This window comes from Euprymna scolopes, chromosome 41 (genome assembly GCF_053919585.1).
Source record: "Euprymna scolopes isolate OS-2025 chromosome 41, ASM5391958v1, whole genome shotgun sequence".
NCBI lineage: Eukaryota > Metazoa > Mollusca > Cephalopoda > Sepiida > Sepiolidae > Euprymna > Euprymna scolopes.
Window position 1 is genome coordinate 18,325,254 of NC_136522.1, and position 23,085 is coordinate 18,348,338.

The 23,085-nt window shown below is 34.7% G+C and overlaps 1 protein-coding gene across 2 annotated transcripts in view; it reads left to right on the forward strand.

Moving 5' to 3' along the window:
- The window catches only part of LOC145266371 (putative E3 ubiquitin-protein ligase UNKL), a 218,837-nt gene extending 197,301 nt beyond the window's left edge, over positions 1 to 21,536 (forward strand). For both annotated transcript variants that reach the window (XM_080121996.1, XM_080121995.1), the window contains exons 14-17: positions 10,700 to 10,924; positions 13,251 to 13,346; positions 14,881 to 15,054; positions 20,993 to 21,536. In XM_080121996.1, the coding sequence (XP_079978122.1) occupies positions 10,700 to 10,924; positions 13,251 to 13,346; positions 14,881 to 15,054; positions 20,993 to 21,178 (681 nt within the window). In that variant the 3' untranslated portion in view covers positions 21,179 to 21,536. The remainder of the gene's footprint in view (positions 1 to 10,699; positions 10,925 to 13,250; positions 13,347 to 14,880; positions 15,055 to 20,992) is intronic.
- Positions 21,537 to 23,085: the final 1,549 nt, after the last annotated feature.

Genomic DNA, 23,085 nt, shown 5'->3' on the forward strand with positions numbered 1-23,085 from the left:
TGTAAGTTTGATTATGTAAAAATAAAGGTAAGCATATTTTGCTTTCAACAAAACATGTGGAGGTGTAAGGGAGATAACTAACTAGACTTAAGAAAACTTTTTTTTTTATATTAAATCATGCAGTAGATTGTTCTTCATGCCTTCCTGTAGCATGCTTCTTAGGAGCAAAGGTGATGCGCCCCTCTTGATTAAAGAGTCTGCTTATTGTGTTTTATCCTTACACTATCAAAATTCTTTTATCTGTCCAATATTTATTAGTTCCTTGATTTATTAGTTCTAAATCGTTTTTCTTTAACTGATTTAGATGATTTTACAGCATCGAAGAGAGATTTGCTGCCTGTGACACATATTATAGGTAGTTTGTGTGTTGATTTGAGTAAACATTGTGGAAATGAAATTTGCCATGTCGATTGCTTCAGACATTGAGATAGTTTCAGCAGCCAAGGTGCTTTGCACAATTTGTTGAATCTTCTGTGAAATCTACCAAATTGAAAAGAATTTACCAGGCTCACCTACAAGCAGGATTATATAGCTACCCTGACTCCCACCATCAGGTAGATTACACATAACAGCATCACTAAATACCATCAGATGTAGTAGCAATACACATGAAAAAATTCAAATAGCTTGAAATATTTCAATATTGGTATGCATAGAAAGAGCTTGATGAGCTAAGAATGAATCTTTTTAATTTTTTTAAATCTGATTAAAATTAAGGAAGTTATGGCTATTTTTGTGCCTCACACGTTTGGATATTTTCCCCTCTTTAAGACCATATGCGTTTCGTCACATTTTTTACACTACTTTTTCAGTAAAAATGTCATATCTTTGTTAAAACACAAGACTAAAAAATGAAATTTACTGTATAAGTGTATTTTTGTACAAGGAATCAGAATATGCAACTGAAAATCTCCCAAAGTTTATGGTTTCCAAATAATCTGCAGTAAATGTGCATAAATATGCAGCAATTCCTTAAAAATGCCATGTATCCATAAACAGAAAAGAAGTTGGAGAACTCAAAGTTGAATTGTAATGTGCTTTATGTACAAAAAACTTAAATCTAAACATATAAGACCATTTAAAAATGAATATATTGCAATATTTCTTTGGTATTATTGTAGATTAACACCTTCTGTTTAACCCCACTCAACTCCTTCTGACCACCCCTCCAAAATGTCATCCTACCTTTTTAGGAAATTATGTATAAAATGCCATGAAAAACTTTAATGAAAGATAAACAAATTATTTTAGAATTGAATGTAAAATAATTTCCTATTACAGATCATTCTAGCATTTTAGGGCAGTTAACTGTTTTTTTTTCTATGGGAAAATATGCATGCTTTTTTTTTTTTTTAAAGATGATTATGTGTAGTTTTAAGAGGGTTTCTATGCAATGAGAATATGTGGAGGGTTGCCATTCAGACTTTGAATTAATTGTAGGGCTAAGGAAAATTATGTGTGAACATACTGAAAACTTGACAGAGACAAAGCTAACAAAAACAATATAAGAGGGGGGAGCGGTTAGTTTCACAAAAATTTAATGTAAAATAATTCACCATTTCCTGGCCATTCTAGCATTTTAGGACAGTTAACCAATTTATTTTTATGTGTATTTTCTTTAAGGAAGGATCTATTTTTTGTTTGTTTGTTTTAGATGCTTGTATGTGGCTTACAGAGGTATTTTGTTGGAGGGGGAGGGGGGCTTGCCACTCGAACTTAGTGTTATTGTTAGGGTTAAAGAGTGTTTTAGGAGGAGACTTGCCACACATAATTTGTATTAGAGGTGAAGTTAAGAGAGCTTTTTTTCAAAGAGAGCGTTCATCACTCATATTTACTGTTAGCGGTTCATAATTATTGGCTTTATATTATATATTTAGTTTTAATTTAATAAGAAACTGCGTTGCGAAATTCCAAAGAAAATTCTATAAATTTGTTGATTTCTATTTTCGAGGTTGAAGGTGTTAATTCCATAGGCCGTTTATACTACGCTGGAGCAGGTTGTAAAAATATCTTTCGCTTAATAAGTAGAAAAAAAAATTAACGAAATAAAAAGCTTCCTAATTGTAGTTTGATGTGTTTTCTAACTGCTTTTAAAAGTTCAAGAATATTGATATAGATTTTGAGGGTTTGTATTACTATACACATAGATTCGAAAAAGTTGTCAAAAAAAACAAATATATAACAAATAAATGTTATCAAAAGCAAGTTACTTTTCTACCTAACTGGATAATTTTTTAGTGTTTCTATTTAATGTAACATGTTTATTCAGCTTGAAAACAGTGTTTACCGATGTTTTGGAAAATTTTAAATGGCGCCCGCCGCCCGACTCTCTTGAAACGGTAAGTTTGGGGAAAAGAGTTAAAAATAAAAAAGTAGACAAAATACTGCTAGAAACTCGCTCAATATATGTTACCGTGACATAGGCTGACATATATTCGGGTGAGTTCTTAACAGTATTTTGTATAGTTTTTTTTTTTTAATTTTTAACTCCTTTTCTCAAACTTACCGTGTCAAAGAGAGTCGGGCCGGGCGCCATTTTTAATTTTCCAATACATCGGTAAACACTGTACGTTTTTCGAGCTGAATAAACATGTTACATTAAATAAAAACACTAGAAAATTATCCAGTTAGGTAGAAAAGTAACTTATCTTGCCTTTGATAACATTTATTTGTTATATATTTGTTTTTTGACAACTTTTTCGAATCTATGTATAAACGAGATTTTGATACTTATTTTGATTTTGAAAAAAAACATTTGTGGCTGTTCGCAGTAAAACATTGTTTTAATTCGCTGTTCAAAACTAATTTAAAAAATAAAAGTGCATGCAAGCTATATATCTACAAAAGTTTATTTTGTTTTTTTTAACCATGTTTTTAAATTTGACGAAAAATGTGAGATTCATAATGCCGAATTGGTTGGGATTGTTGTTATTATACATTCTGAAAACCGAATAGTTCTAAACTAATGTTATTCTGATAACAAAATAGCTCTAATTAAACATAGGAACATTTATATTCATATTTCATTATGTTTTCATTTTGTTTCATTTTGTTTTTCTTAATTATTTTCATTATGTTTCATTTTGTTTTTCTTAATTCGTTCTTGAATAAAAATTAAAGAACGCGTGTTTGTTTATACACTGTGCTATGGCTGATTCTACAGGCTGTAGCTGCTGCTGCTTCTAGTAATATTAACTTCATTTGACGAGAAATAGAAACAATTTTTTTTTTCGGGTAGGTCCTTTTAAATTATCAATTACCGCGGTCCTACTCAACATAAAATAATACTTTTAATTGATAAAGATAGTAAAAAGATTGATTTACTTACTACTGGGTGTCCGAAGAATTTTTTTTTCAAAATGTTCGATACTCGGCATATTAAAGTCTTATTTTTAACACGACAAAAAAAGAAATAGTCAAAAATATTTCGGACACTTGACAGTATTAAGATTAACACCTCTTCTTATTGATTCCCAAATTTCATGACGAAATTCTTCATACAATCACGGTACGGACCTTTAGAAAACAGGGGGGGTCATTACAAAACCTTACCGAAAACGCCATTTTATGACGTTCACATTTTTATCACTTTATTTGCTCAAAACTCTTAAAATATATAATGTACATTCATATTTATTAATTCATTTGAAAGTATATTCATTTCCGAACGAAACCGTAGTAATTTGAAGACTTGAAGTGCTTTGGTTTAAAAAATATGGCTATTTTAGTAGAACTACCTTGAAATCTGTGATTATCCAAAGCGTTTTTTCATCCGTGTGTATTACTAGATGTAGTTCCTCATCTCTTCCAAGCAGTTGGAATTTTAGCAATAGTGTAGATGATTTGGCTCTGCCAATGACTTTTGTTTACTTATAGTGGATCATACACAGTGCCATTTTTTATGTTTGTCGCTAATATGCAGGTATCGATCAGCCAGTCTGGCCAACTCTGGTGTGCTAATCATAATAGCTGTCCAACCTTTCATCGCAAAGATGTCTTTTCATTTTCTTTGAGTTGTGAATCATTCTGCATAGCTCTTAGAGAATCTGTAACTGTTGAAATTTGTTTACAGTAATTTTCTTTGTCCAAATTATTAATACAGCTAAGATTAATTCTGTACAGCACAATCACATTGACACACTAGTTCTCGCCAGATCACCAAAGTTAAGCAACGTTGAGCCTGGCCAGTACCAGATAGTTGACCATTTGGGAAGGCTAGGCGCTATATGTACCTTCTGAGAAGGTTGGGCATGGGCCCAGCACCCTCACCCTGCAAAAAGAACTCCTCGCTACAAAAGCATCTACAAAGTTGTAGATGGCCTATGCCCCTTCAGGGGCTCCAGGCTATGGATGGATGTAAGATTAATTCCACCATACTTGAAAATTTCACTGTTTTCTTTTCCCACGTTTAAGGCCTTCCGTATTTTATCCATGATGACATTAAATTATTGATCACCTGACCAAATGAAATCATCCACATGGCAAGCCCATCAGGTAACCAGTTTTAGTGATCCAATAGAAACCTGAGGTCCATTTTTGTCATAGCCCCATCATTTTTTACATAACCCCATCATTTTTTACATAGCCCCATCATTTTTTACATAGCCCCATCATTTTTTACATAGCCCCATCATTTGTTACATAACCCCATGATTTTTTACATAACCCCATCATTTTTTACATAGCCCCATCATTTTTTACATAGCCCCATCATTTGTTACATAGCCCCATCATTTTTTACATAGCCCCATCATTTTTTACATAGCCCCATCATTTTTTACATAACCCCATCATTTGTTACATAGCCCCATCATTTTTTACATAACCCCATCATTTTTTACATAACCCCATCATTTTTTACATAACCCCATCATTTTTTACATAGCCCCATCATTTGTTACATAACCCCATCATTTTTTACATAACCCCATCATTTTTTACATAGCCCCATCATTTGTTACATAACCCCATCATTTTTTACATAGCCCCATCATTTTTTACATAGCCCCATCATTTTTTACATAGCCCCATCATTTTTTACATAACCCCATCATTTGTTACATAGCCCCATGATTTTTTACATAACCCCATCATTTTTTACATAACCCCATCATTTTTTACATAACCCCATCATTTTTTACATAACCCCATCATTTTTTACATAGCCCCATCATTTGTTACATAACCCCATCATTTTTTACATAACCCCATCATTTTTTACATAACCCCATCATTTTTTACATAACCCCATGATTTTTTACATAGCCCCATCATTTGTTACATAACCCCATCATTTTTTACATAGCCCCATCATTTTTTACATAGCCCCATCATTTTTTACATAACCCCATCATTTTTTACATAGCCCCATCTTCTTTTACATAGCCCCATCTTCTTTTACATAACCCCATCATTTTTTACATAGCCCCATCATTTTTTACATAACCCCATCATTTTTTACATAGCCCCATCATTTTTTACATAACCCCATGATTTTTTACATAACCCCCATCATTTTTTACATAGCCCCATCATTTGTTACATAACCCCATCATTTTTTACATAACCCCATCATTTTTTACATAACCCCATCATTTTTTACATAACCCCATCATTTTTTACATAGCCCCATCATTTGTTACATAACCCCATCATTTTTTACATAGCCCCATCATTTTTTACATAGCCCCATCATTTTTTACATAACCCCATCATTTTTTACATAACCCCATCATTTTTTACATAACCCCATCATTTTTTACATAACCCCATCATTTTTTACATAGCCCCATCATTTGTTACATAACCCCATCATTTTTTACATAACCCCATGATTTTTTACATAACCCCATCATTTTTTACATAGCCCCATCATTTGTTACATAGCCCCATCATTTGTTACATAGCCCCATGATTTTTTACATAACCCCATGATTTTTTACATAACCCCATCATTTGTTACATAGCCCCATGATTTTTTACATAACCCCATCATTTTTTACATAACCCCATCATTTTTTACATAACCCCATCATTTTTTACATAGCCCCATCATTTGTTACATAGCCCCATGATTTTTTACATAACCCCATCATTTTTTACATAACCCCATCATTTTTTACATAACCCCATCATTTTTTACATAGCCCCATCATTTGTTACATAGCCCCATCATTTGTTACATAACCCCATCATTTTTTACATAACCCCATCATTTTTTACATAGCCCCATGATTTTTTACATAAACCCCATGATTTTTTACATAACCCCATCATTTGTTACATAGCCCCATGATTTTTTACATAACCCCATCATTTTTTACATAACCCCATCATTTTTTACATAACCCCATCATTTTTTACATAGCCCCATCATTTGTTACATAGCCCCATGATTTTTTACATAACCCCATCATTTTTTACATAACCCCATCATTTTTTACATAACCCCATCATTTTTTACATAACCCCATCATTTTTTACATAGCCCCATCATTTGTTACATAGCCCCATGATTTTTTACATAACCCCATCATTTTTTACATAACCCCATCATTTTTTACATAACCCCATCATTTTTTACATAACCCCATCATTTTTTACATAGCCCCATCATTTGTTACATAGCCCCATGATTTTTTACATAACCCCATCATTTTTTACATAACCCCATCATTTTTTACATAACCCCATCATTTTTTACATAACCCCATCATTTTTTACATAACCCCATCATTTTTTACATAGCCCCATCATTTGTTACATAACCCCATCATTTTTTACATAACCCCATCAATTTCAATCAATTCTTCTTTAGGTGGTGTTATGTATACCTCCTTTTCCACAGTTTGTCCCTAGAAAAATGCAGTCTTTATATCCAGAGAATGTAGCTTCCGTTGACATTTAGTTGACACTGTCATTATCAATCTTAGAGACTCATGAGCACAAATGGGGGAATCTTTTTGTATGTTCTGTATTTCTTCAAATCCCTGCGCAACTAATCTTGCTTTTGGTATTATGCCGTTTGTGGTTGATTTTAAGCTACAGACCCATCGAGTGGATATGAATTTCTGTCCAGTGTTTTTTACCTCTATGTAGACATTGTTCTGTTTCCAACTGTTAAACTTTTTCATTTTTGCCTCATGCACTTAAACATTCTCTACAATCATGACACTATTATCATCAACTGACACTTGGATGGCTACTGTCTTATTAGACATTTGTTAGGTTACAGATAATTTCTCACCCGCCAGGTCAGTTGGTTACATAATCTTGATGTTATACCAATTTTTATGTTTTCCATTAACCTTTCTTGCTCAGCTTCGAGTTCACAGTGTAGTATCTGTTCTTCAGATGCTGCACTTCAATTTCTTGTTCTGTCAGTGGAGGAGAAATCCTTCATGACTGAGACAATTTTTAATTTTTGTTCCTTTTCTCCACATTAAAAAACGACCCTGGTGTCTAACTCTGTCCCGTGGGGAGACATTGTAAATAGGAACTCTCCTTGTGGGTATAACTTATGGTGATGCCTGGTTTTATGTAGATCTCATTATCTGGTGTTATGTCATTGGTGTTGTGTGAAGTTGTTGACATTTGGGCGTACTGCTCATCATCAGAACTTTTCAATGCATCAAAATTATTGGTCGGGTTAGTTTGCTTATCAGGCTCGTGGTTGTTTGGTGTATCCAACAGTAGGTCGGAGTTTCCATTTTCATTTGTGGGGTGGACCAGTCATAGTCTGCATTCATGCACTCTTACTAGTATCACTCCATGTCGGACAAACACAACAGGTCCATTCATGGCCAATTACAACACCAGGTTCTCTTCATTCTTTATTATTATCTGGTCTTTTATAGAAGACCTTGTACCAGCCATACAGGCATTTTGTGTGGGTTGTACTTGTTTCAGATGATTCTGCTTTAATGAAGGCCTGTCTTGCAGAGTATAATATATTTTTATGTGGTTTCTCACCACTTTACTGGTGGTGGTACCCTCTAGAGCTGGTGGTTGATCGGTGAGAGCTGACAAAATTCCTCCCAAAGACCAGTTTATATGGGCTATATCCGTATACGTTATGTAGGGAATTTTGGGCCATTACAGGAAGTGGTGTGAAGCTTCCTTCCAGTACACTGATGGGTCCCTAACTCTAGTAAGCAATCGAGTTATTTGATTCTTAAAAAAAAAGGGGGGGGCAGTTTCATTAATTTTGATGACAATAAAATTATGGGAATGTGAAAAATTTGTTGATCCTCATCCAATCCCAGATAACGTTGGATCTCTCTGCTAGTGTGTGTGTGTGTGTGTCTATATATGAGAGAGATGTGCCCATTATTTAATTGTCGGAAACATATTTTTCTCCTGTTAATAAATATTGAGAAAGATCGTAGAAGTTCACCCACTGACCTATATTGTGTCTAGAAAATATGGAGAGTATTTTTTTTTTTTTTTTTTTTTTTATTAATGGTGTGGAGTATTAACTCTCTTTTGTTTGGTAATCTGTTACAAAATTAGTAAGGTTGATGTTCATTGTTATGGAATAAAAAATCATTTATATTTTTTTTATTAGGACGGGAAATGTTTTGCTGCAGCAGCTACGTATAAATCCATATGTCTAGATAAGAGAGAAAGATTTAAAGAAAATCATTCATCACTAATTGTGCAAATAGAAATCTCTTGGTAAGGTATTTATAAGTAGACATTCACAGAAGTAATTCGTACGTGCTTAAAGTTTTTGCTTCCTTTGCCAACAGCTAGCACATGAAGCCATACAAAGTGGCAATAAAAGTTTGATTTATCTATATGCTATGACGTCATAACAAGAAGGCAAACAAGCAGACAGACTGACATATAGATTTATTATATCTATGAAAGTGTCTGTCTGTGTACATTTCCCTACCAAATAACTGTCAATTTTCAGTCTACAGACTCGAAATTTGATATACTGGGTATTAAGATTTGGGAAAATCTTTAATCGGTTTTCGGCCAGAAATTTCGCTGTTAAGGGGTCAAAGTTCAACGATTTGACCTTTGAGAACTATCAAACTCCTCCGCCAATTTTGGGTATAAACACTTGATATTTTAGATATAGGTTTCTTGGACATGGATCTAACTTAATAACTTTATTTGAGCCCAAAACAGTAACTATTAAGGGGTCATAATAGGGGTCAAATTTAAAAAAAATTTACCCTCTGTGGTTTCTACCAAATTACTCAGACAATTTCTGGTCTAAACATTTGAAATTTTACATAAAGGGTATTCAGAGATAGGGCAAGCTTTTTAGTCTGTTTGGGTCAAAAATTTGAGCTACCAATATATAAATGTATGTATGTTTGCATGTCTGCCTAAAACTTTTGACAAAGGCGATGGATTTTCACAAGATCAGTATCGTTTTGAAGCTCGGCGTTTCAGACGACAAATATCGAAAAATTGGCCAAAAACATTAATTTCTTCACCTTTAACTGGGCACTTTTCTACAAGGAGGGGTTGCTTTTTTCACCGATATTTTTGAAAGTCATCCCCTCTTTTCGATTGTCTAGCCTTAATTTAAACCTACGTCACTTCTGGTTTAGCGGTGGTCGTAACAGCAAAGATGTCACGTTCCCCCCCCCCCCATTCTTTTTCTACTTTGCGGTATGGGTTTGAGCCTGCCTTTCTACTACCACTTTTTTTTTTTTTGCTCAGCATACACCTTCAAACACTCAGGCAACACCAGGCTCCCATGCTAGTATATATATATCTATAAATATAAAAGTGGAAATGTTTGTGTGTGTCTGCGTTTTCGTGTATGTCCAAGAAAGGCTTTTTTTTTCCAAGAACCGATCGGTCGCCTCACAACTTCTTTAAACATTTTAATCTAATATTTAAACATATCACGCCTAAATGATAATATCTACGAGTTAACAACCGGGGTCGCCTGTCTATTTAATTTGCCCGACTTTCAAAAGATAAATATTCAACAATTTTCGATTGCTGCATGTGCATTAAGCTTTTTTTGTATAAAAAAAAATAGAAGCGAACAGACTCGCGGTAAATAAAACACTGTCCCGCACTCAAAGTTGATGTCATTAACTCTTCAAAAAAGAGCACCTGCCGTTAAACGTCGCACGTTTTGTTTTTGTTTTTTTTTTCACACTTTATTATTTTCCAACTGCGTGTCAAGGTTTTTTTTTTTTTTTTTTTTTTTTTAAACACCCGGCCAACGATTTACCCAAAAACACACACACCTACAAACACCTGGGCAACACCAGGTACCCCCCCCACTAGTATATATATATATATATATATATATATATATATATATATGAGAGAGAAATGTGGGAAAATACGCTTGTGCATATATATACTTTGTTTTTTCATAGACAAACATTTTCAAGGTAAATAAATAACAATAAAGCATATATAAAAAAATTTTATTCCAGTGACCAGGATTTTATTTTTTTTTTTTTACTAATCATCTTTTCAAAAAAAAAAAAAACTTTGATACAGATTGTTTCGTTTGCAGAAAAACAGAGATTTTAATGTCAATCATGATCAACACATTCACTATACCTCCCATGTAAATTATAAAATAAAAACAGATTTCATTCAGTCGGAAACATATTCGTTTTTCTGCTATTAATAAATCGACTTAATACTTTTTAATCAACTTCGAGTTTGAAACCTTTAAAAATAAATGTTTTTCTCTTTCTGTCTTTCTTAGACTGCTGCTGCATTTCTTAGTCAACCCAACCCTGGTATGTTTGCGGTTCCTGCCTACACAGAGCTGAATTCAATGTCACCCTCGAGTGGCGGGCCCCACTCGCCCCTTTACTCTACATCGTATACCAACAGCCACCCGCAGGAGATTCACCGGCTGCGTGATGAACTGTCAACCCTCAGAAGTAAACTCTCTCACTGGGAAGATGCCTACAGTCAAGCAAAAAGCGTATGTGCACTACGATTAATATTACTACTACCACTACAGGGCCTGTGGAAATTCCACAATTAAAGAAAACGGTAGAAATTAGTAGCATTTGTAGAAAAAAAAAACATTGTACACCCTTAAAATTTCAACAATGAAAGGGAAATAATCCCCTGTCAATCTTTATTAGTTGTTTCTCCTTTGTCAACCAATTTTTTTCACAAATACGAAACAATAACCATAAAATAGAGACTAACTCAAAGAATATGAAAATATCTATGGAGCCAGTAACTTTTCTTTTTTCTTTTCCAAACAGCAATCAAAATGCTTGAGGACGGTCGAAGGCTAATCCAACCAAAGCGTTGCACAAATAACACTCAAGATGAGAACAATAGTCCGATCAATACAAGTAATACAATCAGCCCTCATCTAAAAAATTCGGAACTTTAAAGAAAACGGGTTTTCATTTTTATTCATAACTGTTTTTAGCATTTGCAATGCAATTGTCTTTAGCAAGTGTTGCACTTGAAAAAAAAATTCAATGTGTATTTATCATAGTTATGTAAAGGACAAGAAACGGAGACCTGCAAGATCTTGTTTGATGGTTTTATTAATGGTGATGAGTAGGTGAAGTGCTCTTTAACCTTTATAGGCAATCACTTAGGATGTCCTTATTAAGAATACTATTTTCTGTCACATCACTAGATTCGCGTCAGGAAGTGTAATCTGACCAATAAAACTTTGCCCTGCTTAATAAAATGTCTTCGAAAGAAAATTGGTCAAACTTCCAGCTGTGCGATTTGAATGTTGGAAGCTTGCGAAGAAGATCAAGAGAGATTGTAGAGGTTCACACACTGACCTGTGTTGTGTCTAGAAAGGTTGATATTCATCAATATGGAATTAAAAATTATATTTTTTTTATTAGGACAGGCTGAGAAATGTTTTTATTAGGACAAGCTGAGAAATGTTTTTATTAGGACAGCTACGTATAAATCCGTATGTCTAGATAAAAAGAAAGATTTTAAAGAAAATCCTTCATCGTTACTTGCTCTCAGACTGTTTATTGTTCGTGAAATAACGATTCGCTACAAGTATCTGTATGCATAGGCGTAAATAGAAATCTCTTGGTATTTATTCATTGGCACAAATACTTAGTGTGCATATTTTCTGGTAAATAATTTTTATATCTCTCAATGGAATTAGGAGACTAGTTTTTCACTAAACTGACTTGATTTTTCCTACGTGCTGTATTTATAATTTAAATTGCAATGCTCTCTGCCTGTTTACTGTATCTATGTGTAAAAAGACCAAAATTACTCCCTGTAGAATTCGCATAACTTTGGGATGAAGCACGCAGTGAACATTCCACCATCTGTTTGTGTGGGCAAAACAGTGTTTCCCTGATCTAGTATCCATTTAAAAACTAATTTCAATTGATTTATTTGCCTTTGAACGTTCACAACGAATCTGTTTGTGAAATAACGATTCACTACAAGTATCTATATGCATAGGCAGTAATCGTCCGTTTGGATGTAATGGTTCAAGGTCATTGCTCGATTCTGACATGACTCGCAGTGTCAATTGTATGGTCTTAGTCAGTACTGCAACAGCGGAATTCTTCTTCCAATGAAAGTTGCAACAATTCACAAAAGTTTGTTTTATTTGGAGGTTACAATGATATTCATCTTTCTCCACAGAACAACACACTTCCAAATGAGAATTCTTGGTCCGACCAAATCAAAACAAAAGTTCAACTGAACACAATTCATTGCCTCAGGGCCCATTTCTCTATGTAAAGCACAAACTTTGCAAATGAGAATTGTTAAACTAACAAAAGCAAAACACAAGTTCAATTGAACACTAACAAACCATCTTTTTTTGAGAGCCACCAAAAATCAACTGTCAAATTTCAGAAAACTGAATTCTGTCAGATGCTGAGGATTAACTGACTGATCCACCTCATCTGCTGGTTGTTTTGGTTTACGGCAATCAACTCCTTTCAGCTTAACGCCAAATCCAGTAATTTTGGTAAAAGATTTTATGCTTCAAGTTCTTTATGTCATCAACTTGTTATACATGGTGTTTGCTCTGTTTGTTTTATAGCAAGGGTCACTAACCTACAGACTGAATCCGGCCCACAAAAGCATTTTAACTAGCCCATGAGCGTGATTACCATTGACATATATTTTTAACATGAGACGAGGCACAAATTTTTTCCGATACTGAATATGTTACCGAAAAAAGTTCTGATTTTTGCAATTCTCAATTCTGATTAATCGTCTCAACACTATCATATTATACATCAATTTTCGTATGTATTTTATTCATCATTTGCCATTTTCTTTTAAAGGCTTGTGAAGCATGGAAGAAAGAAGGTGAAGAATCTGTGAGAAAGGTAAAAATTGCTGAAGATGAAAAACTTCAAACGACAAAGCAAAGAGACGAGGTTCGTTTGTTTTAAAATAACTTTTTCGTATTCACATCTGTTTTTAGATTCCTATGAACATTTTGTTGCTGAATTTTTTTGAGATGATGATTGATAATCTCTATTATTTGGACTACTGCTCTCATTTTGAATATTATGCTCATGATGTTTCAAATGATGTGACCTCTGACCTTTAGGTGCATCTTACTGAACTTGGAAATCTTTGTTTATTTAATTCATGGGGATAGTTTCCTTTCGTTCCGTAAGCCATGACCGGGAAGAAGTCTTAAGAAAATTGGGTGCTTCTACACTATTGGGACGAGATTTCAGAAATCGTAAAACTGAATTTCACATGAAAACAATGGTATCTACGTATTCCTCATATTTTTTTTAGATGACTATATCGAAAAATTACGAAAATCGATGAGGTAGAAAATTATTTGTTAAAGAAAATAAAAAGTAGAATTTGACGGACACAATCATGTATGCTTACGTAAGACACAGGAGAGTCACAAGGGAGGTAATTTCCTCCCGATAATTCTTGGAAAACTCAGAAAAAGTTTTTGGAATTTTCCAAATGGACCTAGAGAAGTGCTTCATTGTCAATTCAATAGTTGCAAAAAACTTGTATATAAGCTATTTTTATGTTATTTAATTTTTAGGCGAACAGTTAGTTTTATATTAAACAATTATGAAAAAATCTTAAATGAAAACCAGACTCAGAAACACTGTATATATTTGACAGGTATAAGTTGAAGGTTAATAAAAAAAAATATATATATAAATATATTTGACAGGTATAAGTTGAAGGTTAATAAAAAAAAAATATAAATATATTTGACAGGTATAAGTTGAAGGTTAATAAAAAAAATATATATAAATATATTTGACAGGTATAAGTTGAAGGTTAATAAAAAAAAAATATAAATATATTTGACAGGTATAAGTTGAAGGTTAATAAAAATAAATATAAATATATTTGGCAATGAATCTGTTCTTGTGATTTTACTTTGTTTTTTGATGAACAAAAATTCTATTCTGATGATATTCAATGTTTTGAAAAATATTTGTTTTATGAACTTAAAATAAACCTTGCTTTGAAACAGCTGTAAATCACTTTTGTGTAAGTTCTTTATTTGGAAAACAACTTGAAAATTTAAATAATCAAATATAATTTGATAAATGTCATGAATATATTTTTAAAGGAACATCTTTATTTATACAATTGTTTCTGCCTATTTTCAAAACGCATTTTTTCTTGATTATAAACTTAAGATGTTCTCAGGAGGCTTCTTCAATAAATATTTATCTCCGATCAAATTAAAAAAAAAAAATAACAACCATTAATGTAGAAATTATTCTTTTTCGTTTCTTTCTATATCTAGGGAAGATAAGTCATTAAATGTGTGTATGTGACAATGAAAAACCGGAACTATATAATAAAATTGGTTTATATTTTTAATTAAAATTCTACTTGATAATTTTTCCTAAGAAAATGTTGTTTTTTTTTCATGCTTTGAATTATTTGTGTTTTCTTCTTTCTTGTGCTTTTCAGGCTTTGAATTGTGTAAAAACGTTACAAGAGGAATTAGACCAACTTAGAAATGCTTCTTCCATATCTGGCTACATTCACTGTCTCCAGCGAAGTAAAGACCTTGAGTATCTGCCCCTTCAGCAACTTCAACACATACAACAACAGCTTAGACTAGACAAAAAACATATAGATGAGGTAAGAATTATCGAGTGAAAACTTTTCTTCATCCTTTAAAGTATACTAAAGAATAAATTAAAAAATAAATAAAAAAGAATATTAAAGAATATACAAAAAATAATGGCTGGGATTAAATATAAAAATCATAGAAACATTTTTTGTTGTTGTTATGAATGCACTTGATATTGAATTAGCAAGACTAACCGGTGTTACCCAGAGCAAAAGTAACATATTTCCCCCTCTCTTCTTGGTCCAGCCCATTTCTCTCTTTGGACATACATACACACACACAATTCTATTTTACATAGATTTCTCAAGGAATGAGTCAGTACAAGAGAAGTAACTCTTGATTAAAAATCAATATTACTTCCCTTTAATAAATAAAATGGCTACAAATTTCACACACACACACACACACAAACTGACCCAGTTGATCCTCAAAGGATGAATAATTTATTCTATATATTATTCATCCAAGGCAACACCGATCAAGATTATACCAATGTTGTGGGGTTTTGTTTTGTAGTTTTTAAATTTTAGCTAGACACACACACACACACAACTGCCCTTTATATACATTTATTTTTGTTCAAGTATATTTATTTTAAGTACTAGTGTTACCAAGAGAAGAATTTATCGGGCATGTGCACACAGTGTGATGATGGATGCAACTGAAACTTGGCTAGTGAAGAATGAGGATATGCATTGCATGAAGAGGAATTTTATAAGAACTAGCCCGAGTGTGTAAGGGTGTTGGTTGAGCAAAAAAAAAAAAATAGGAGTAGTAGGCAGGCTCGAACTCGTAACGCATAGGACGAAAAGGAGGTGAAAAAAAAACCAAACGGTCTTATTGAGGCACCGACCGCAATTGTCATGGGCAGTTAAAATACCATCTTTTATGCGACGCCGTTGATGCAAGGTGTAAATAACTTGCAAAAATGTTGACGAATAAAGTGACCCCTCCTTGTAAAAAATGGCCCAGTTGAGGGTGAAAGAATTTGTTTTTTGCCAATTTTTCAATATTTGTTGTCTGAGACATCAAGCTTTAAACCGATTTTGTTACTGTCCGACGCGTCTGTCGAAAGTTTTTGGCAGATATACAAACACACACGTACAAACACACACACATTTTGCCTTTTATATTATAGACTAGCCTGAGTGCCCGGCGTTGCAGGGGTGTTTTGAGATGTGTGTTGAACAAAAAATAGTGGCAGGCAGACTTCACAAAGGTGGAAAAAAAGTGAAATAAAATCTGATGTCTTACCGCTACTCCATGACGTGACCGGAAGTTCGGAAAGTTAAAATTAGGCAAAGTCAATCTAACTGATATGACTTACAAAAATGACTCGCAAAAAATCGAACCCCCCCCCCCCTTGTAGAAAACTACCCAGTTGAAGGTGAAGGAATTGTTTTTGGCCAATTTTTCAATATTTATCGTCTGAGACGTCGAGCTTCAAAATGATATCAATCTCGTGAAAATCTGTCACCTCTGTCAAAAGTTTTAGGCAGACATACAAACATTTAAACAGACAGGTGAGATTTATATTATAACTAGCGGGGGTACCCGGCGTTGCCTGGGTGTTTGGAGGTGTGTGCGGTTTTGAATAAAAAAGAAACCGGGAGGGTGGGGGGAGTAGGATCGAACCCGAAGCTCTGAGGCGAAGTTTGAAAATAAAATCGGCCAGCCAGAATGAGTTAGTGAAAGATGTTTGAATTTATTTAAGTAAGAACCAAATTGACAGGTGCGTACCCGGAAGTCGTCGAGTGTTATGGCGACTTGGGTTTGTTTGCTATAAGCGAAGTAAAAAAAAGAAAACAACGTTAACACTTAAGCGGGGAAAAAAAAACTAACGTAAGGCAAACGAATGATGAAAACAGAAAAACGAACACATGAAAAATGGCTTAAATAAGGCTGTTTCAATATAAAAATTTAAAAAATCGGTGGGTACCCGGGTGTTTTTGGGTGTGTGGTCGGGTGTGGATAAGCAAAGTAAAAATAAAACAGAAAAATGAACGTTACGTGAAAAATGGCTTAAATAACACTGGTTCAATATTTAAATTTAAAAAATCGGAAAAAAAAAAAAAAAACATCTCACACCACAATTCGAACCCAAAACGTTTAGATAATGAACCAACCCGCTAATCAACTGATCTAACGCTACGTACATGAAATTTGTTCAGTTTTTCAACTATTTAAAGTAAATCAGGTCATGACATCATCTGACGCATGCGTAGAACTGGTCGAGAGGGCCGTTTTTGTTGACCCCCGCCCCCTGTCGAAAATTGTTGATTTCGGGGTGAAAAAATGAACGTTTTTGGCCAATTTTTCGATATTTTTTGAGCGAAGGATGGAACTTCAATATGATACCGAGTTTGTGAGTTTTTGTTGTCTGTCGAAAGTTTTTAGCAGACACACAAACATACATTTTCGCTTTTATATATATATATATATATAGATAGATATTATAATGAATTTGTAATGTGAATCTTAAATAGAGGCTTAGTTCTGATGACCTCAGAGGAAGGTGAAATCTGGACAATATAGGGAGATATGGACAGGAGAGTAGACTTTGATGGTATGGTCACATTGAAAAGAATGAATTAGCGTTCTTGGGTTAATTCATGTAGAACAGTTAAGGCAGCATATTCATTTCACAAGGAAAAGGGAGAAAAATAAGGATGGATTTGAGGTATAAATAAAGACCTGGCTAGAGATAGATTAGTTTGGAAACCAATTTCTTAAAGCCATCCAACACTAACAAGTATGATGAAGATGGTCTTCTCCTTAAATAGTTTCGGAGGACTTTCCGTTCTTGAATCTATAAAAGATGAGTTCATTGGGTAGAGTACATCGGTAGCAAAAAGGAAAGGTGGTGCCGTTATCCCCACGAATAGAAATCATCATCATCTTTAACCATCTTAATTTATTATTTACTAGCAAATTGCCTGGCATTGCCTAGTAGTAAAATACGCACAAATATTATTTTAATTCATACAGAAACTGAGACATATGCCTGGGAGTATTATATTTTTTCTAAACAGTTTACTTCTTGTAAGTAAAAAAAAAAAAAAAAAAAAAAAAAAAATACTCAAACTGGGACAGTGAGTTAAGTACAATAACCATTAGGCCAGCTTAACGAGGTCTTTAAAAAGTATTTCCAAACCTACTTATTCTTAACATAAGAAATCTGAAATGTGAACTATTCACACACGCACATTCATGAAACAGTTGACAAACAAATAAAAAATCCAGTGACCACCCCCACCCCCTCCTCAAGTATCAATTTTGCAATTTTGACCCCTAAGTAGCCTCTTTTTTTCTGGATGAAAACCGATTAAAAAGTTTTCCACATACCCTATATACCAAATTTCAATTCTGTAGATCAAAAAGTTGTTGAGTATGTAGGTTGAGAAGTGTCTTCACACACACGCACATTCTCACTTTTGTTTACACAGGAATCACCACTTATCAAGGCCCGGAGGCCACTTGAGAGTAAGGGTCAATGGGTATACGTTAGTCACTGTGATTATAGCGTAGTAAACATAAGTAGTGGGAATTTTGTAAATTGGATTACTTAGGGGGACGGTTCATCAAGAACTTGTTTATGTTAGACTTGAAGACAATCAGATTGTAGTTAGCTGGAAGGAGAGTTTCATATGCGTGCAGTTCTAAGAAAGAAGCTTTTTTCATGGAATCTACATTTAGGTGTAGGCACGGACAGGGAGTGGGAAATTATTGATAGTGGTTTCAGCCTGACAAGCGTTTTTCGTGAAAGTTTGGCGAAGGGGGCATAAATTGAACCTCAGATGAGCACTTGCCATGAAAATAACGATAAAGCAGAGACAGGTCTGCAACATCTCTTCTGTGGGAAAGAGGTTGCAGAGAAGAGAAAAGGCCATCCCCCCCACTAAGCTACGAAGCCTATTATGAACTCTGTCAATGCAGGATAAGTTGCTTCTAGCAGCTCCTGCCCAGATGTGACAACAGTACTCCCATCATTGGCCGTACCTGGCTTTCATATAGGTAGAGAATTGCATCAGGAGTGAGATATCTACTGGAGCGGTAGACGGATCCCACTATTTTTCCTGTGACCTTGGCAATGGATTTGATATACATGTTCCATTTCAAGTCAGGAGTTTATAGATATACAGATAACTATCTATTTGCCACATTTTTTTTTATCACTCCTGACAAAGCATAAAGTTACTTGATGTAAGGAGCTAAAAGAAAAAGTACTACTTGAAAGTAAAAAAAAACTAGTCAATGCTAAACTAATAAGTGTGATATGGATAGATTTTGAAGTTCTTCCCTCTTTGTCAGAAACATTGCTCATAAAATGTAAAGATTAACGAACAAAATAAGGGAAACAAGAATAACAAGGCTGCTAAGAAAATAAATTCAAAACCCACTATATTTTCATTTAGAGTCGAATCGATTATTGTCAGCATTCCTCTAAATAACTAAAATCGGTTTCAATTAAGAAATTACAAAATTAAGAGGAAGAAACTCCAAGTGCGCATCTGGGGAAGAAGGAGTCAGGAAGTCATTGTTTGATAAAACAAACATTTTCTATCTCCCCCTACGCTATCATGAATCGTTAAAGCATGGCAAAATTAACGTTTTCAGTTTTCAGGAAAAAAAAACTCTCAAAGGGGATAGGGTGCAAAGGCAAGATGAAATGAAAGAGAAATAAAATTTAGCCAAATAGTGATGAAAAAAAAATTAGGACATACAGCTCTAGTGTTTTGCTAGAAATCAACATTTTATAATTTAAAAAAAAAAAAAAAAAAGTGTCGCATTTAGGAAATCTCCTTTTTCCGGATGAGAAATTGTATTTAGAAAATCTTCTTTCGCTGAATAAAAAAAAAACAAAAAAAACAGGCAAAATTCTACACACATCCCTAGAAAAGGTGTGAAGACAAGATATCTTATATTTGAAAACCAGTTTTTTTTTATTTTGTTTTTGTTTTTTGTAAATGGGGTTCAATCTGGGAAGCGAATCTATAATATAAATCTCACCTGTCTGTTTGGATGTATGTTTGTATGTCTGCCTAAAACTTTTGATATAGGTGGCGGTTCTTCATGATATCAGTAATCGTTTTGAAGCTCGAACTTTCGGACAACAAATATCGAAAAATTGGCTAAAAGCATTAATTCTTTCACCCTCAACTGGGCACTTTTCTACAGGATTGACTAGTCTTAATTTAAACATACATCACTTTCATTTTGATGATGGGCCAACAGCAAAGATGGCACTTTTCTTTTTTCCTCCTTTGCGGTATGCGTTTGAGCCTGCCTACTACCACTTTTTCTTTCCACTCAACGCACACCTCCAAACACCCGGGCAATGCCGAGCCCCTAGGCTAGTTAAGCTATAATGGGGAAATTCTGGTATCAAATGTTACCAAAGGCAAGATAAGCCTACCAGTGTAAATTTTTTTTTATGTTTCAACTTATTTTTAAACATTTATTTACTTTGACACATAAGTAGTGCCAAGTCTTAAGTTAGAACAAGAAAATAATGGCCAACATGAGATGGTTATCTGAGGAATTTTGATAATCACTCAAAAATCGAAAATTAAACAAATACCCAGCCAATAAATTTAATGGTGACATTTATTCAGGTAGGTAGAGGAGTAACTTATCTTGCCTTTTGTAACATTTGTTATATATTTGTTTTTTAACCAGTTTTTTGTTTTGTTGTCTATACTGCAAAATGCCCACTGATTGATGTAGAAAGCATCTTCGAATTTCCACGGAGTTAATCTCAGAAATATTATTAAAAAATTTTAGGTTGTTTACTTATTTTTATTATTATATTCTCCTATTTTGTCTCTTTAGTTTTTTGTCATATTTTCTTTTTTAATTTGTGATTTCTTAAAAAAATGCAAAAAAAATTTTAAATTACTTTGTTTCACGATGTTAAAAGCAATTTCCTTTTTTCTTCTGTTTCAGTTGTTGTTTCATTATAATAGCCGGAAATGCATTGTGTGCAAGGATAGGAATCGGACTGTGACGTTAAATGTGTGCAAACACTGCGTCTTGTGTGACCCTTGCGCTGTCAAATGCACCGAGTGCCCCTACTGTCATGCCCAGATCCAACGGACTACAACCTCTTGTCTGCCAGCATCACACATGTAACCCTAGCTGGCATTCTTAGTTAGGGATGGGCTTTTGGGGGAATTGTTGGAACGAAAAAGGTGTGATTAAAAAAATCACCAACAAAACGTTTAAAAAGAAAAATTATTAAAAAAAAAAACTTTGTAGTAGTGATATTTTTCAAATTTAAAAAAAAAAAAAAATCTTTCTTCTGACAAAGCATTTTTATGTCAGAAGAAAATTTTAGTCTGTGTTCAGATTTAAAAGAAAAAAAAAAAATGGAGAAAAAAAATAATGAAAAAGACAAAAAAAATAATAGCTCTTATTTATCTTAACAAATGTTTATCAATGAATTTTAGGTTTTAAAAAATTTTTCTCTCTTTCATCTCTTACCCTCTCTTTTTTCTCTCTCTCTCTCTCTCTGCACCTCCTCCCTACCTATAACCTCACTCATTCCTCATGTCCCCATTCTTTTTTACCCCCATCCTATCAACTCACTTTTAGAATCATTTTATCTCCCTCTTTCTTTATTTAGTCTTTCAGTTTCTTTCTTTAATTTTGTCCTTGCCTCTCTCTTTTTTGGTAACTTCTTATTCTCCCCACCATCTTTTTCTCTTTAATCTCTTACTCCCCCTCTTTCTTTCTCTGCAATCCCTTAGCCCTCCCCTGTCTCTCTGCAATCTCTTATTACCCCCCCCCACCTCTCTGTAATCTCTTACCATCCCTCTCATAACTCCCACCTCCATCTTTCAGTAATCACTTACCCTCCCACTCTCTCTCTCTCTGTAATCCCTTACCTTCCCTCTCTCTCTCTCTCTCTCTCTGTAATCCCTTACTCTTCCTCTCTCTCTTTCTGTAATCCCTTATTCCCCCCCCCGCTTTAATTCCTTTACCCACCTCTTTCATTCTTTCTCTTTCTCTCATTATTTACACCACTTTTCTAATTCATTTTCTTCTTTCTCTCTCTCTCTCTTTCTCTCTCTAATCCCTTAACAACCCTCTCTCTCTAATCCCTTAACAACCCTCTCTCTCTAATCCCTTAACGACCCTCTCTCTCTAATCCCTTAACGACCCTCTCTCTCTAATCCCTTAACGACCCTCTCTCTCTAATCCCTTAACGACCCTCTCTCTCTAATCCCTTAACGACCCTCTCTCTCTAATCCCTTAACGACCCTCTCTCTCTAATCCCTTAACGACCCTCTCTCTCTAATCCCTTGACCCTCTCTCTCTAATCCCTTAACGACCCTCTCTCTCTCTCACCCCTTAACGACCCTCTCTCTCTCTCACCCCTTAACGACCCTCTCTCTCTCTCACCCCTTAACGACCCTCTCTCTCTCTCACCCCTTAACGACCCTCTCTCTCTCTCACCCCTTAACGACCCTCTCTCTCTCTCACCCCTTAACGACCCTCTCTCTCTCTCACCCCTTAACGACCCTCTCTCTCTCTCACCCCTTAACGACCCTCTCTCTCTCTCACCCCTTAACGATCCTCTCTCTCTCTCACCCCTTAACGACCCTCTCTCTCTCTCACCCCTTAACGACCCTCTCTCTCTCTCACCCCTTAACGACCCTCTCTCTCTCTCACCCCTTAACGACCCTCTCTCTCTCTCACCCCTTAACGACCCTCTCTCTCTCTCACCCCTTAACGACCCTCTCTCTCTCTCACCCCTTAACGACCCTCTCTCTCTCTCACCCCTTAACGACCCTCTCTCTCTCACCCCTTAACGACCCTCTCTCTCTCACCCCTTAACGACCCTCTCTCTCTCACCCCTTAACGACCCTCTCTCTCTCACCCCTTAACGACCCTCTCTCTCTCACCCCTTAACGACCCTCTCTCTCTCACCCCTTAACGACCCTCTCTCTCTCACCCCTTAACGACCCTCTCTCTCTAACCCCTTAACGACCCTCTCTCTCTAACCCCTTAACGACCCTCTCTCTCTCTCTCTCTCT